Source organism: Jaculus jaculus, chromosome 17 (genome assembly GCF_020740685.1).
Source record: "Jaculus jaculus isolate mJacJac1 chromosome 17, mJacJac1.mat.Y.cur, whole genome shotgun sequence".
In the NCBI taxonomy this organism is placed as follows: Eukaryota; Metazoa; Chordata; class Mammalia; order Rodentia; family Dipodidae; genus Jaculus; species Jaculus jaculus.
The window spans coordinates 16,071,433-16,089,194 of record NC_059118.1 but is presented as its reverse complement, the minus strand read 5'-3'; the positions used below and the strand labels follow the sequence as shown (position 1 = coordinate 16,089,194).

General features: G+C 44.5%; 1 protein-coding gene across 8 annotated transcripts in view; it reads left to right on the top strand.

The window, feature by feature from the left end:
* Positions 1–17,762, top strand: part of Kif9 (kinesin family member 9) — an 82,151-nt gene that overhangs the window by 19,590 nt on the left and 44,799 nt on the right. For 7 of the 8 annotated variants that reach the window (XM_045136384.1, XM_045136383.1, XM_045136389.1 and 4 more), the window contains 3 exons: positions 5,548–5,713; positions 11,196–11,302; positions 13,802–14,026. In XM_045136384.1, coding sequence (XP_044992319.1) covers positions 5,548–5,713; positions 11,196–11,302; positions 13,802–14,026 — 498 coding nt within the window. Of the gene's footprint in view, positions 1–5,547; positions 5,714–11,195; positions 11,303–13,801; positions 14,027–17,762 lie in introns of those variants that run through there. The other variant, XM_045136390.1, reaches the window with a different exon arrangement.

Here is a 17,762-nt window from a genome sequence, read left to right as displayed (position 1 = left end):
CCACTTCTATTTAATATAGTTTTGGAAGTCTTAGCCATAGCAATAAGGCAAGAGACACACATAAAAGGGATACAAATTGGAAAGGAAGAAATCAAGTTATCATTATTTGCAGATGACATGATTCTATACATAAAGGACCCTAAAGACTCTACTAGCAAGCTGTTAGAGCTAATCAAAACCTACAGCAATGTAGCAGGATACAAAATAAATACACAGAAATCAGTAGCCTTCATATATGCTAACAACAAACACACAGAGGATGAAATCAGAGAATCACTCCCATTCACAATTGCATCAAAAAAAATAAAATACCTTGGAATAAACCTAACTAAGGAAGTAAAGAATCTATACAATGAGAACTTTAAGACACTCAAGCGAGAAATTGCAGAAGACACTAGAAAGTGGAGAAACATCCCTTGTTCCTGGCTTGGAAGAATCAATATCGTGAAAATGGCAATCTTACCTAAAGCTATCTACACATTTAATGCAATCCCTATCAAAATTCCAAAGGCTTTCTTCATGGAAATAGAAAAAACAATCCAAAAATTCATTTGGAATCATAAAAAACCTCGAATATCTAAAATAATACTGAGCAACAAAAAAGAGGCTGGTGGTATCACCATACCTGATTTTAACCTATACTACAGAGCCATAGTAACAAAAACAGCATGGTACTGGCACAAAAACAGACATGTAGATCAGTGGAACAGAATAGAGGACCCAGATGTAAGCCCAAGTAGCTATAGCCACCTGATATTCGATAAAAATGCCAAAAATACTCATTGGAGAAGAGACAGCCTCTTTAGCAAATGGTGTTTTGAAAACTGGATAAATATCTGCAGAAGGATGAAAATAGATTCTTCTCTCTCGCCATGCACAAGAATTAAGTCCAAATGGATTAAAGACCTTAACATCAGACCAGAAACTTTGAAACTGCTAGGGGAAAAAGTAGGGGAAACCCTCCAACATATTGGTCTTGGCAAAGACTTTCTAAATACAACCCCAATTGCTCAGGCAATAAAACCACAGATTAACCACTGGGACCTAATGAAATTACAAAGATTTTGCACCGCAAAGGACACAGTGAAAAAAGCAAAGAGGCAACCTACAGAATGGGAAAAAATCTTCGCCAGCTATATATCTGATAAAGGATTAATATCTAGGATATACAAAGAACTCAAAAAGTTAACTAATAAGGAATCAAACAGGCCAATCAAAAAATGGGCTAAGGAGCTAAATAGAGAGTTCTCAAAGGAAGAAATACGAATGGCATATAAGCACCTAAAAAAATGTTCTACGTCACTAGTCATCAGGGAAATGCAGATTAAAACTACATTGAGATTCCATCTCACTCCTGTCAGATTGGCCACCATCATGAAAACAAATGATCATAAATGTTGGCGGGGATGTGGAAAAAAAGGAACCCTTCTGCACTGCTGGTGGGAATGCAATCTGGTCCAGCCATTGTGGAAAACAGTGTGGAGGTTCCTAAAGCAGCTAGAGATTGATCTACCATATGACCCAGCTATAGCACTCCTAGGCATATATCCAAAGGATTCATCTCATTTCCTTAGAAGTACATGCTCAACCATGTTTATTGCTGCTCAATTTATAATAGCTGGGAAATGGAACCAGCCTAGATGTCCCTCAACAGATGAGTGGATAATGAAGATGTGGTACATTTATACAATGGAGTTCTACTCAGCGGTAAAGAAAAATGAAGTTATGAAATTTGCAGAAAAATGGATGGACCTGGAAAGTATTATACTAAGTCAGGTAACCCAGGCCCAGAAAGCCAAGCGCCACATGTTCTCCCTCATATGGGGATCCTAGCTACAGAGGACTGGGCTTCTGTGTGAGAATGAAAATACTTAGTAGCAGAGGCCAGTAAGCTGAAAAGGAGACATAAAGGGTGGAGAAAGGAAGGGAGGAGGATACTTAATAGGTTGATATTGTATATATGTAATTACAATGATTGTAATGGGGAGGTAATATGATTGAGAATGGAATTTCAAACGGGAAAGTGTGGGGGTGGGGAGGGAGGGAATTACCATGGGATATATTTTATAATCATGGAAAATGTTAATAAAAATTTAAAAAAAAAAAAAAAAAAACAATTGGCCAGGCATGGTGGCACATGCCTTTAATCCCAGCACTCGGGAGGCAGAAGTAGGAGGAAAGTAGGAGGATCGCTGAGATTTCCAGGCCACCCTGAGAATACATAGTAACTTCCAGGTCAGCCTGAGTTAGAGCGAGATCCTGGGGGGGGGGAGTTAAATGCACATGACCCATGTGCATGTATAAAGATGCCAAAGGAGAACTTTAGGTATTCTCTTGAAGCTCATCCTTGTCTGTCTGTTTGTCTGTCTTCCTTCCTTCCTTCCTTTCTTTCTTTTTGCTTTTTCGAAGTAGGGTCTCACTCTAGCTCAGGCTGATCTGGAATTCACTATGTAGTGTCAGGGTGACCTCGAACTCACAGCAATCCTCCTACCTCTGCCTCCTGAGTGCTGGGAGTAAAGGCGTGTGCCTGGGCTGGAGAGATGGCTTAGTAGTTAAGCACTTGCCTGTGAAGCCTAAGGACCCCAGTTCGAGGCTTGATTCCCTAGTACCCAAGTAAACCAGATGCGCAAGGTGGCACATGCATCTGGAGTTTGTTTGTAGTGGCTAGAAGACCTGGTGCACCCATTCTCTTTCTCTCTGCCTCTTTCTCTCTCTGTTGCTCTCAAATAAATAAATAAATAAAAAATTAAAGGTGTGCACCACCACCCCCAACCCTTCCTTGTATTTCTTTCCTCGAGACCAGGTCTCTCCCTCAACCCAGAGCTGGTGTCAGTCAGTGAACCCAAGTGATTCTCTGGTCTCTGGCTCCCTCCCCCCACACTGTGGACTAGGATTACAGACATGGATGGTCAGCTTCTTGTGTGGGTTCTTATGCAGGTTCTGGAGGATCAAACTTGGCAGTTTCCTCCCCAAGAGTCCACATGCTTAAGCAGCAAGCACTGTTAGTCACTGAGCCATCTCCCTAGCCTTAAACGCAGATTCTTTTTGTTACTGTTTCTCACTAAGTAGCTAAAGATGGCCTTGAGTTTACAATTCTGTCTTTGCCTTCTAAGTGCGAGAAATTCTAGGCAGGTATCTCCATGCCCAAATGTACAGCTTTTTGACCAATGTTTTATTGAGTGTAGACATTTGGAGTACTATAAAACTCATTATATATAGATTCCAAAAGGAACAATACACACTGTAAATGGGTTTTTTTTCCCCCCCCATGTAAATTCTCACTAGCCTAGGCTGACCTGGAATTAGACTCAGGCTGACCTTGAACTCACAGCAGTCCTCCTGTCTCTGCCTCCCAAGTGCTGGGGTTAAATGTGTGTACCACCATGTCCCACCCCAACTGGACATTTTTATTGTTTATTTATTTTACCACCATGCTTGGCCTGGATTTCCACATTGTTAAAATTATGGCTGCCAGTTATAATGCTCATGCCTTTAATCCCAGCACTCAGAGGGCTGAAGTAAGGAGGAGCTCCATGAGTTCAAGGCCAGCCTGGGGCTACAGAGTGAGGTCCACAAACTAGACATTTTAAAAAGGAATAGTTTAAGAATAAACTGCTCAAGTTTTGAAAGTATAAGCAGTCCAAAGTGAACTCCAGTGTAACCCTGTGAAGTGGGCCCCTCGGGACATGGTTTCAATGAACCCATAAGCATAGAGCATTTGATATGGGAGTTAGCCAATCCTGTCTTTCTTGGTCTTAGTTGACTATATGTTGGTTCTTGGATTAGATCAGCCAGTATAAGATTCCAGTGAGACTCTACTTACATCAGAAGTCCCCATCAACAGAACTTAGCATAGTCTAGGCATAGTGGCACGTCACTATAACTCTAGCAGCTGAGATGAGAAGAAACCAAGGCCAGACTGTATCTCCATATATCTATATATAAGACCCAGTTTTAAAAACAGAGAGAGAGAGAGAGAGAGACCTTGGCATTTTACTGGGAATTGATGGACTTTACCCAGAATGTCCATAAGCCAGCTACCACAGTGGCTGGCTATGAAGGTGCATGCATCTAAAAATCTGCTGACTACAGGTGGGTTGGGCACCCACAGTTTACTTTGATACCAATGAGTGACTGTGCTGGAGAAGTTCTGAGGCTTTTCAGTAGCTTTTTCATCATTACTCACGTTGGCTCTTACATGTATATGAAAGAAGATCTTTAACCACAGTGCAGAGCTGGGTGAGGCCTCACCACCAAGGCATATGGGGCTTGAGCCCAGGTCTCTGTTACCAAGTTCACTCTTCCCTCTGGCCTAATCAAAGGCCTGTACTTAAAGGGTGTAGCTAAGTTTAGTTTAATAAGAGCGTGCACTCGGGAGGCAGAATGTTGCAGTTAGGTTCGCATTGCTGCTAGAAATCACCTAACCAAGAGCAGCTTGTGGGAAAAAGAGGTTTATTTTGGCTTACAGGCTTGAGGGGAAGCTCCATGATGGCAGGGAAAACAATGGCATGAGCAGAGGGTGGACAATAGCAACAGGAGAATGTGCCAAACACTGGCAAGGGGACACTAACTATAATACCCATAAGCCCGCCCCCAACAATACGCTCCCTCCAGGAGGCATTAATTCCCAAATCTCCATTAGCTGGGAACCTAGCATTCAGAACACCTAAGTTTATGGGGGACACCTGAATCAAACCACCACACAAATGTAGAGATATCCGTGAGTTTGAAGCTACCCTGAGACTACATAGTGAATCCCAGGTTAGCCTGGGCCAGAGCAAGACCCTGCCTTGAAAAAAAGTTTCACTTGCCAGACATGGTGGTGCACACTTAATCCCAGCACTCGACAGGCAGAGATAGGAAGATTGCTGTGAGTTTGAGCCTGAGACTACATAATGAACTTCAAGTCAGCCTGCTCCAGAGCAAGACCCTACCTCGAAAAAACAACCAAACACAAAAGGAACCTGATTTGTTTGACCGTTTGTCGTAGCTGGGGGAACCAAGGCAGACAGCACCCTGTAAAGTAGGGTGAGAGGTACTGAAACTAGTAAATACTCCAGTTTTATCTTCCCCATCAGGTCATGAGGCCTCTTTGCAGGAATCTCCTTGCCTCTCAGAGAGTTCATCCAGATTACCAGCATATGCTTGGGAGTCCATATTCATCTTTTTTTTTTCAAGGTAGGGTCTCACTGTAGCCCAGACTGACCTGTAATTGACTATGTAGTCTCAGGGTGGCCTCAAACGCTCAGTGATCCTCCTACATCTGCCTCCAGAGTGCTGGGATTAAAAGTGGGCGCCGCCACACCCAGCCCTATTCATCTTAAAGTTGATTCTCTCCAGGTGAGGCCTAGTTTTCAGTGATTTCTTTTTATGCCAGTTTCCTAAAAGTACCTCCAACCACTCCCAACTCCCCCTGGAGGCAGGTCTAACCGTGTAGCCCAGGCTGACCTGAAATTATAGCTCCTTCTGACTCAGTCTGCCAAGTGCCACGATTATAAGTGTGTGCTACCCACTCTTGTTTTCTTTCTCCCTCTCTTTTTTTCCTAGAGCATTGATATTCACTTAAAAAAAGACATTCGGAGAGGAGTTGTCAATAACCAGCAGACAGACTGGTCATTCAAGCTGGATGGAGTTCTTCATGATGCCTCCCAGGACTTGGTTTATGAGACAGTCGCAAGGGATGTGGTTTCTCAGGCCCTCGATGGGTATAATGGTAATTTGGCTAATTAGTTATTGGTCTTACCTAAAAACCTGAGGAGTCCCTCCTGGAGGAAGAGGTACAGGTATTTTATGGTGAATAAAATAAAACATAACATCACTTAATGACATTGTATGCCTATTTGTCAGTCTCTATATTCTTCTGGTAGAAAAATTATTATTATTATTATTTTTAAGTATTTTTTATTTATTTGCAAGCAGAGATAGAGAGAAGAGAAACAGAGAATGGGTGCACCAGGGCGTCCAGCCACTGCAAATGGAACTCCAGATGCATGTGCCAGTTTGTGCATCTGGCTTTATGTGGGTACTGGAGAATAGAACCAGGGTCATTAGGCATTGCGGGCAAGCACCTTAGGTACTGAACCATCTCTCCAGCCTGAAAAATTAATATTACTGGGTGACATTGTGAGCATGCCTTGAGCCCATGGAATCTTTCCTTTGTAGGATACCTTTATAGGGCTCTGTCTCAATTTTTAAAAAGTCCAATGCTTCATGATGTCTTCCTATTGTCATGTATCCTTTATGTGATACATAACTGTGGTCCCCACTGAAATAACAATATGTTCATTGGTTTTTATGACACCTTGACAGGATGTAGCCCTGAAGATGTAAGGCACTGAAAGTTTAAATGACTTGGGCACTTGAGTCTTAGGACTGTTAGAAGACTCTGCCTTCTTTTTTTTATTTATGAGAGAAAAAGAGGAGGGAGAGAATGGGTATACCAGGGTCTCTAGCCACTGCAAATGAATTCCACATGCATGCACCACCATGTGCCTTTGGTTTACGAGGGTTCTGGGCAGTCAAACCTGGGTCCTTAGGCTTCATAGGCAAGTACTTTATTAGCTGCTAAGCCATCTCTCCAGCCTGACTCTGGCTGACTTGACTTTTCTTTTTATCCCTTTTTCTTTATTTTTTAAAAACTTTTAAAAAATATTTTTATTAATTTGACAGAAACAGAAATAAAGAGAGAGAAAGAATATGGGCACCCAGGGCCTTCAGCCACTGTAAAGGAACTCCAGGCGCATGTGCCCCCTTGTGCATTTGCCTTACATGGGTACTGGGGAAAGGAACCTGGGTCCTTAGGCTTTGCAGGCAAGAACCTTAACTGCCAAGCCATCTCCAGCTCTCTTTCTTTACTTTTTTTTTTTTTCCCTCTCAAGGAAGGGTCTTGCTGTAGCCCAAGCTCACCTGGACCTCACAGAGATCCTCTCTGCCTCCTGAGTACTGGGACTGAAGGTGTGTGCACCACCACACCAAGCTTCTTTATTTCTGAGACAGGGTCTCATGTACTCCAGGATGGCTTCCTACTCACTAAGTAGCAGAAGACCACCTTGAAATTCAGATACTCCTGCCTCCCAAATCCTGGGATTACAGGCATACACAGGCGTACACCACCATGCCTGGCTTATCCCTGGCTTTTAAATGTGGCACACACTTGTAATCCCAGCATTTGGGAGGCAGAGGTAGGAGGATCAATGTGAGTTCAAGGCCAACTTGAGACTACATAGTGAATTCCAGGTCAGCTGGGCTAAGGTGAAACTCTACCTTGAACAAACAAAAAATAACATAAAATAAAAAAAAGAGAGGTTGAGCCGGGCATGGTGACTCACACCTTTAATCCCAGCATTTTGGAGGCAGAGGTAGGAGATTGCCTTGAGTTCAAGGCCACTCTGAGACCACAGAGTGAATTCCAGGTTGGCCTGGGCTAGAGCAAGACCCTACCTCGAAAAAATAAAATTAAATTAAAAATTAAAAAATTTTGAAAATAGGTGCTTTTCCATTTTCTGGGAACCCTGCTCCTGTCTAGTTGGGCAGGAACTCAGCCTTTTTGCCTGCCTACCTGCCTCCCTTCCTTCCTTCCTTTCTTTTCTTTTCTTGGGGCAAGCCAAACAGACTGACCTTTTTCCTTTTTTATGGGGGTTAGGGGTTCCAGGTAGGGTTTCATTCTAGTCCAGAGCTGACCTAGAATTCACTGTGTAGTCTCAGGGTGGCCTCAAGCTCACAGTAATCCTCCTACCTCTGCCTCCCAAGTGCTGGGATTAAAGGTGTGTGTCACCATGCCTGGCTAGCCTTTTTCTTTAATGAGAGTGAGGGTGAGAGAGACAGTTGATGCTCTAGGACCTCTAGCCACTATAATCGAACTCCAGAGGCATGTGCCACCTTGTGCCCATGTGTGACCTTTGCATGCATCACCTTGTGCATCAGGCTTATGTGGAATCTGGGGAGTCAAACATGGGTCCTTAGGCTTCGCAGGCATGCGCCTTAATCACTAAGCCATCTCTCCAGCCTTTCTTTCCCTCCTTCCTTTCTTCTTCTAAGGTCACCCACTCACCCTATAATAAAGTCGTTCTAAATCTTTTGGTTTTTCAAGGTAGTGTTTCACACTACCCCAGGCTGACCTGGAATAGTCTCAGGGTAACCTTGAACTCATGGTAATCCTCCTACCTCTGCCTTCCAAGTGCTGGGATTAAAGGTGTGTGCCACCACACCTGGCATATTTTATTTTTATTTATTGGACAGAGAAAGAGTGGGTGTGCCAGGGCCTCCAGCTGCTGCAGACGAACTCCACATGCATGTGCCACATTGTGCATCTGGCTTACATGGGTCCTGAAGAATTGAACCTAGGTCCTTTGGCTTTGCAAGCAAGTGCCTTAACCACTAAGTAATCCTTCCAGCCTGGTACATGCCTTTAATTCTAGCACTGGGGAGGTAGAGATAGGAGAATCACTGTCAGTTTGAGCCAGCTTGGAACTACGTAGTGAACTCTAGGTCAGCTTGGGCTAGAGCAAGACTACCTCGAAAAATATAAAGAGAGAATTTAAGAACAGCCTGAAATACATAGCCAGGCTCTGTGTCAGTTTGGAGGTTGGGAAGATTGTTCTGTGGTTAAAAGTGCTTGTTTGTAAAGCCTACCAACTGGAGTGTAATTCCCTAGCACTCATATAAAACCCCGAAACGTAGTGCAAGTGTCTGACATTTGTATGCAGCCACAGGAGACCCTAGTGTGCCCCTCCCAACACACGCATACATACACAATTGCAAATAAATAAATACACAATATTTTTTAAGGCTCCAATGAAGCCTGGCATGGTGGCACACGCCTTTAGTTTCAGTACTCTGGAGGCAGAGGTAGGAGGATCACAATGAGTTAAAAGCCACCAGGAGACTACATAGTGAATTCCAGGTCAGCCTGGGCTAGAGGGAGACACTACCTCAGGAAAAATAAAAATAAAAATTCCAATGTGTCAGGTGTGGTGGTGCACACCTTTAGTCCCAGCACTTGAGAGGCAGAGGTAGGAGGATCACTGTGAGTTCAAGGCCACCCTGAGACTATATAGTGAATTCTGGGTCAGCCTGGGCTAGAGTGAAACCCTACCTCAAAAACAAACAATTGCTGGGCGTGGTAGCACATGCCTTAATCCCAGCACTTGGGAGGCAGAGGTAGGAGGATCACCGTGAGTTTGAGGCCACTCTGAGACTACATAGTGAATTCTAGGTCAGCCTGGGCTAGAGTAAGACCCTACCTCGAAAAACCAAAAAAACAAACAAAAAAAAATCCAGTGAATATTTACTTATTTGAGAAAGAAGCAGATAGAGAGAATGGGCACACCAGGGCCTTCAGCCACTGCAGAAGAGCTCCAGATGTGTATCTGGCTTACATGGGACCTAGGGAATTGCACCTGGGTCCTTTGGCTTTGCAGGCAAGTGCCTTGACTGCTAAGCCATCTCTTCAGCCCAAAATTCCAATGAACCTTGAAGTCCCAACATTGTAACTTACCCTGCATGTGATACATAGGTGTGGTCTCCACTGACTCAGTGATACTTTCATGAGGGTCAGAGGATGTGGCCCTGAGGAGTTAAAGATAGAGGACCTCAGGCCCAGGGAGCTTAAGATCCTTGGGTATTGGTGCTATGGAACTCCCGAGGGGCTCTGAGTTCCAGCGGAAGTGACTTCTTCCTGTGCCTTAGCAGTGGGCTCATGGGCACGGTTTCTAGCTCTAACTCAGATGCTGAGTTTGAGCACTCCAGGTAAAACCTACTGCCAGTCCCAGGAACTCTACATATACCTGCGTGACAAAGGTAAGCACGGATTTCCAGGCCTAGTGCTGCCCAGCAGGTCTACCGTGTAAGCACCCAAAGCAGTCACTGAATGAGGTCTGGTTCCAAGCCAAAATGAAGAGCAAGTAGAACCCGGGATTCCTGTGGTTTGTGTTTTAGAGCCCAGTGATAAAGATGTGAGATGGGCAGAAAGTCTTCCCAGGTGGGCAGTGGGCACAGATCCGGACTAGTCGGGGTGGTTCATGTCTGAAAGTGACATGGTACCAACTAGAAGCCCTGTCTGTTTCTGTGGGAACTTAAAGTATTCTTTTTTTTTCACAATTTTTATTAACATTTTCCATGATTATAAAAAATATCCCATGGTAATACCCTCCCCCCACACACACACACTTCTATAAAGTATTCTTAAGCCAGGCATGGTGGCTGACTTCTTCCTATCAGTCAGGAGACTGAGATAAGGGGATTGCAATAGGTTTGAGGCCAGCCTGGACTAGGATGAATTTCAGGCTAGCTGGGTTAGAGTGAGATCCTACCTCAAAATAAAATTCTCTTGTGGGGCTGGAGAAATGGCTTAGCGGTTAAGGTATTTGCAAAGCCTAAGGAACCCAGTTCCATTCTCCAGGACCCACGTACGCCCGATGCACAAGGGGGTGTGTGCATCTGGAGTTTGTTTGCCGTGGCTAGAGGCCCTGGTGTGCCCATTCTCTCTCTCTCAATCTCTACCACTTTCTCAAATAAATAAATAAAATATATTTTAAAAGATGTTGAGCCAGGTATGGTGGCACACACCTTTAATTCCAGCACTCAGGAGGCAAAAGTAGGAAGACCGCTATGAGTCTGAGACCACCCTGAGACTACATAGTGAATTGCAGGTCAGCCTGAGCTAGAGTGAGACCTTACCTTGAAAAAACAAAAACAAACAAACATAAGAGTTTGAGGCCACCCTAAGATTACGGAGTAGTTCCAGGTCAGCCTGGGCTACAGTGAGACGGTACCTCGGGGGGGGGGGGGGAATCTCTTAACTGGGTATAGTGGAACATACCTGTAATGCTTGGAAGGTGGAGGCAGGAGGATTGGGATTACAAAGTTACTTTTGCCTGCATAGTGAGCTTGAGGCCAACCTGGGATACACGAGACTCTGTTTCAAAAAAAAAAAAAGAAAATAAAAGAAATGAAGCCGAGTGTGGTGGCGCACACCTTTAATTTCAGCACCCTGGAGGCAGACGTAGGAGGATCCCTAACCAGCCTGAGACTACACAGTGAATTCCAGGTCAGCCTGAGCTAGAGTGAGACCCTACCTCGACAATCCAAAACCAAAAAAGAAGTCCTAGTCAGCATGAGGCACCCTGGGGGTGGGAGCCATGTCAGTGGAGCTGACCTTCTGGATGTCACCCAGACATATTTTGAAATGTCCACAGGCACCATCATGTGTTATGGGCAGACGGGAGCTGGCAAGACATACACGATGACGGGGGCCACCGAGAGTTACAAACACCGGGGGATCCTCCCTCGTGCCCTGCAGCAGGTAGCGAGCGGGCCCGCGGGTGGGATGCCACACAGGCCCCCTCCTCCTCTGCCACAGATGCCGCCAACCCCAGGTTGGCTACTAGAGACGGGTCCAGCCCTCAAAGGAGTTGCCTCCAAAACTGGGTCCAGAGATAGGGTACACATGGCAGGGTAGGGGCGGGGGCGAGGTCAGAGGTCTCACTAAACTGGGACTTTGGGTTTCAGACTGTCCCACAAGCACGCTGAGCCTGCTTCCTCCTTTGTGAAAGAGGAAGCAGGCATACTAATCGGCTTCCTTCCTGCAGCTCCCATGGTCTGTGGTCCTGTAATTAAGGGTTTAAAGGTCCTGATCATGTCCCCTCCTCGTTCTAATGAAGGCAGTGCAATGCTTTCGGGCCTTCCTCATTAGCTTGCTGGGGCTTCTTCCACCCTGGAGCCCCTGGAAAAGGAAAGGCAAGAAGCGGGGCTTCACCTGAGCTTTCAGGACTGTGTCAGCTATGGCCGCAGTCATAAAAGGGCTTCTTTGGGGAGCTACTAGCCAAGGTTGATGAGGACCCTCTAATTGGAGGAAGCAAAAGGCCTTACCCTCACAGCATACTATGTTTTCATACTATTGTCCTATAAGAAATGTAGGTGTTCTTAAGGCTGGGCGTGGTAGTGCACGCCTTTAATCCCTAGCACTTGGGAGGCAGAGTTTGTAAAAGGATTGCTGTGAGTTCAAGGCCAGCCTGAGACTACATAGTGAATTCCAAGTCAGCCTGGACTAAAGTGACATCCTACCTCAAAAAAAAAAAAAAAAAGAAAGAAAGAAGAAACATAGGCATTCTTTCAATATATAAAGGACCCATGCCCCAGTTTTTTGGAACAACACATGTAATAACTTGCTGTCTGGGGAGTGGGCTCAGAAGATAAAGCACTTGCTGGACCTGAGTGCAGACCCTAGGATGCAAAAGCCAGACACTTTAGTGCTTTAGTGAGCATCTGTAATCCCAGAGCACCTATAGTAACGTGGGAGGCCGACACAGGAGAATCCCCCAGAAGCTCCCAGGCCAGCTAACCTGATGAATTTAGTGGGGAAAAACCAGAGCCTCAGCCGCAAATGAGGTGGAAGGTAAGCACACGCCTGAGGTTGTTTGATCACCATATACACCCCACGACACATGTGCACCATGCTCACACTCATGAAAATGCATATACACACACCAAAAAAAAAAAAAAAATTGCTGTTGGGCTGGGATGACAGCTCAGTCAGTAGAGCACTTGCTAAGGGAGCATGAGGACCCGAGTTCAGATCCTCATGTAAATGCCAGGTATTGTGACACACGCCTGTAGTCCCAGCACTGGGGAAGCAGAGATGGGATCCTTGTTGCTCACTTGCCAGCTAGTCTCGGTGAATCAGTGAGCTCTAGATTTATTGAGAAATCCTGTCTTAATAAATGAAGCCAGCCAGGTGTGGTGGCGCACGCCTTTAATCCCAGCACTAGGGAGGCAGAGGTAGGAGGATCACTGTGAGTTTGAGGCCACCCTGAGACTACATAGTGACTTCCAGGTAAACCTGGGCTAGATTGAGACCCTACCTCGAAAAACTAAAATAAATAAATAGAGAGCGATTATAAAAAGACTGAACAGCAACTTCTGTCTTTCAAACACATACATGTGTGCACATGTGCACAAACACTTAAATACACATGTACCCATACACATATGAACGTGCATGCACATGTATGTATGCTACATATAACGTGCAAAAATAAAAAAATTTTCAAGCCAGGCATGGTGGCGCATGTCTTTAATCCCAGTACTTGGGAGGCAGAGGTAGGAGGATCACCATGAGTTTGAGGCCAGCCTGAGACTACAGAGTGAATTCCAGGTTGGGCCTCCTAGACTAGAGTGAAACCCTACCTCGAAAAACCAAAAAAAAAAAAAAAAAAAAAAAAAAAAAAAAAAAAACCGCTGTCAAAACTTTAAGCCAGCTGGGTATGGTAGTGCATGCCTTTAATCCCAGCACTCGGGAAGCAGAGGTAAGAGGATCAACATGAGTTTGAGGCCACCTTGAGACTACACAGTGAATTCTAGGTCAGCCTGGGCTAGAACAAGACTGTACCTTGAAAATCCAAAAGAAAAAAAAGAAAGTATCTGAGGTGTGGGGTGTAGCTTAGTTTGTAGAGTGCTTGCCCAGCATGCATGAAGCCCTGGGCTTACTCCCTAGCACTGCATAAACTGAGCAAGGTAGCATATACCTACAATCTGAGCACTTGGGAGGTAGAGGCTGAATGGATCAGAAGTTCAAGTCAGCAACAGAGCCAGCCTGAAATACAGTGTGAGTCCCTGCCTCAAAAATAAAAGCATAACTTCAAAATGTCATGTCACTCAACAGACTTAGAACTATTAATTGTTAACTGTCATGATCGTCATACCAGCTGGACTGTCAAACCTTATAGGACAAGAAGCAGCTGTCTGACACTAACTGACTGTTGGACTCTTGCTCTTGGTGACTACTGTCAAATCTCTCCTCTAGGTTTTTAGGATGATTGACGAGCGGCCCACACACGCCATCACCGTGCGTGTTTCCTACTTGGAAATCTATAACGAGAGCCTGTTTGATCTCCTGTCCACTCTGCCCTATGTTGGACCCTCAGTCACACCAATGACCATCGTGGAAAACCCTCAAGGGGTTTTCATTAAGGGCTTGTCAGTCCACCTCACAAGTCAAGAGGAGGATGCATTCAGTCTCCTCTTTGAGGTGAGATGATAAAGTCAAACGTCTCGTCCTTTCCCTTCCCTCTTTCCTTCCTTCCCTTCCCTTGCATTCCCCTCTCCCACTTCCTCTAAGTTCTTCTGTTTATTATTTTATTAATTTAAGATACAAAGAGACACATGTATGTAGAGAGAATGGGCATGCCAGGGCCTTCAGCTGCTGCAAATGAACTCAAGACACATGCGCCACCTTATGCATCTGACTTACACGGGTCCTGGGGAATTGAACCTTAGTCCTTTGGCTATGCAGACAAGTGCCTTAACCACTAAGCCATCTCTCCAGTGCCATAGTTTCTTTTTTTAATTTATTTTAATAATAAGAATGAAGGGCTGGAGAGATGGCTTAGCGGTTAAGCGCTTGCCTATGAAGCCTAAGGACCCCGGTTCGAGGCTCGATTCCCCAGGACCCACATTAGCCAGATGCACAAGGGGGCGCATGCGTCTGGAGTTTGTTTGTAGTGGCTGGAGGCCCTGGCGTACCCATTCTCTCTCTATTTGCCTCTTTGTTTCTTTTTGTCACTCTCAAATAAATAAATAAATATAGGGCTGGAGAGATGGCTTAGCGGTTAAACGTCTGCCTGTGAAGCCTGAGGATCCTGGTTCGAGGTTCGATTTCCCAGGACCCATGTTGGCCAGATGCACAAGGGGGCACATGTGTCTGGAGTTCCTTTGCAGTGGCTGGAGGCCCTGGTGCACCCATTCTCTCTCTCTGTCTGCCTCTTTCTCTCTCTGTTGCTGTCAACTAAATAAATAAAAATGAACAAAAAATAAGTATAAACAAAAATAAAAATATGTGATTATTAGAAACTCAGTACTGAAAATAAACAAAAAATTAGTAAAATGAAAAAATTTATTTATTTATTTGCAAGCAGAGAGAGAAGAGAGAATGGGTACATCAGGGCCTCCAGCTGCTGCAAACAAACTCCAGATGCATGCGCCACTCTGTGCATCTGACTTTAGGTGGGTTCTGGGGAATCAAACCTTTGTCTTTAGTTTTCACAGACAAGTGCCTTAAACTCTTAAGTCATCTCTCCAGTCACCCCTACTTATTTGACACAGGTTTTTCTCTAATAAAGTATTTGTAGGGCTGGAGAGATGGTCTAGTGGTTAAGGCACTTGCCTGCGGAGCCTAAAGACTCAGGTATGAGTCCCCAGCACCCCCATAAGTCAGATACACAAGGTGGCATGTGCATCTGGAGTTCGTTTACAGTGGCTAGAAACCCTGGCACACCCATTCTCTATCTGCCTCTCTCTCTCAAATAAATAAATAAAAATAACTTAAAAATGTAAAAAAAATTATACATTTAGTCTGATCTTGGTATCTTCTTCTTAGAAAACCCAGGATAACATACTTATATTTATTTTTATTTTATTTTATTTTTCAGTGTTGGAGACTAAATGTTAGAGCCTTGTGCTTGCCAGGCAAGTGCTCTACCATTGAGTGAATTCCCCAACCCTTATTTGGGTTTACTGAAACGGTCTTCTATAGCCCAGGAGACCTTGACTTAATCATCCTCCTGCCTCCACCTCCCAAGTGCTGGGAGGGATTACAAACGTGCCACTATGCCTGACCTAACAGACTAGTTTTTTGTTGTTGTTGTTGTTTGACGTAGGGTCTTGCTCTAGTCCAGGCTGACCTAGTATTAACTTTATAGTCCCAAGATGGCCTCAAACTCACAATAATCTTTCTACCTCTGCATCCCAAGAGCTGGGATTAAAGGTGTGGGTCACCATACCCGGCTCTCATTTTACATTTTAAGATATCAATTTCTTGCAAAATATTCCTGTTATGGCCAGGCAAGGTGGCATGCATCTTTAAATCCAAACACTTAGGAGGCAGAGTTAGGAGGATCACCACAAATCTGAGGTCTTCCTGAGACTACATAGTGAATTCCAGGTCAGCCTAGGCTAGAGCAAGACCCTACCTCAAAAAAAACAAAAAAGAAATCTAAAACGAGGCTGAAGAGATGGCTTATCAGTTAAAGGCACATGCTTACAAAACCTGATGGCCTGGGCTCAATTTCATAGTGGCCACGTAAAGCCAGATGCACCAAATGGTGCATACATCTTGTAGTACATTTGCAGTGGCAAGAAGCCCTGGTATGTCCACACTCAGTCTCTGTTTACCTCCTTCTCTGTCTCTCTCTCAAATAAGTGATCTATTTTTTTTTTTTATATTTACTTTTTAGTTTTTCAAGGTAGGGTCTCACTCTAGCCCAGGCTAACTTGGAGTTCACTATGTACTCTCAGGGTGGCGTTGAACTCACGGTGATCCTCTGACCTCTGCCTCCCAAGTGTTGGGATTAAAGGCATGTGCCACCACGCCTGGCTAAGTAAAATATTTTTTAAAAATCTAAAATGGGGTTGTGCATGGTGGCACATGTCTTTAATTACAGCACTTGGGAGGCAGAGGTAGGAGGATCACTGTGAGTTCAAGGCCACCCTGAGACTACATAGTGAATTCCAGGTCAGCCTGAGCTAGAGTAAGACCCTACCTCGAAAAAACAAAACAAAACAAAAGAACTGTATATATAGCCAGGCGTGGTGGGACATTCCTTTAATCCCAGCACCTGGGAGGCAGAGGTCGGAGGATCACCTTGAGTTCTAGGCCACCCTGAGACTGCACAGTGAATTCCAGGTCAGCCTGGACTGGAATGAAACCCATCCTTGAAAAAACATAAAACAACAAAAAAAAAAAAAAAAAAAAAAAGAAAAGAAAAAAAAAAACAACAACAGGATATATGCCAGGCATGGTGGCATGTCTTTAATCCCAGCATTTGAGAGGCAGAGGTAGGAGGGTTGCCCACAGTTCGAGGCCACCCTAAAACTCCATAGTGAATTTCAGGTCAGCCTGAGCTAGCATGAGACCCTACCTCAGAAAACTAATAAATAAATAAATAAATAAATAAATAAATTAATTAATTAAATAAAATAAAATAAAAAGAAGGCAAGCAATCAAATTCTCCAAAAAAGAGACTTGTTTGGGACTCACAAAACATGGTGAGACCATGTCTGCAATAATAGCCTGCAAGGATATTCAAAGAGGTTGAGGCAAGAGGAAATGTTTTGTTTGCTTTTTGGAGGGAGAGACTGAAGGAAAGACCCCCCCCATGCTTATTAAGCACATGGTCTGCCACTGTACTATATATGCCTTGCTGACTTTTATGTTGGAATGCAAGCATCTCTCCTCTTGGGAACTGAAGGGAATGTCTGGACCCTGGAATGTAAACATTTGGCTCTCGGAGAGAAAGACTCTATCACCCTTTGAGTGAGCACAGATGGTTTGGGTTGGTAGGGAGCTGATACTAGACAGAGGTGGGGAAGGGGACAAGTAACTCCAGGTCAATTTCCTGGAGAATATGGACAGCAAATGGCTCTAGGGGGAACAGGGCACAGCTTTATAACAAGTCAGTTTCACTGCTCAAAGCAACTGGCTTCCAGCTTCCATATACAGGCACCTCCAGGCATAAGGAACTTTGATTCTTGCTAACTGTCCTTGCATTCCTACTTCCCTGGCATCTGGTTCCGAGTTGTGTCCTTTACTTGCAGTCTTAGGCATCCATTCTCTTAGTCTGCCCATCTACTCCAGGTGTTTTGTAGTAGAGGTTTTCTCTTTCTTAATACTCAATCCCATTACAGTGCTGAAATTGGAAGCTTCCATGTTGGGCAAATATAAAAATATAAGGTAGCCAGATGTAGTGGTGCACACTTTCAATCCCAGC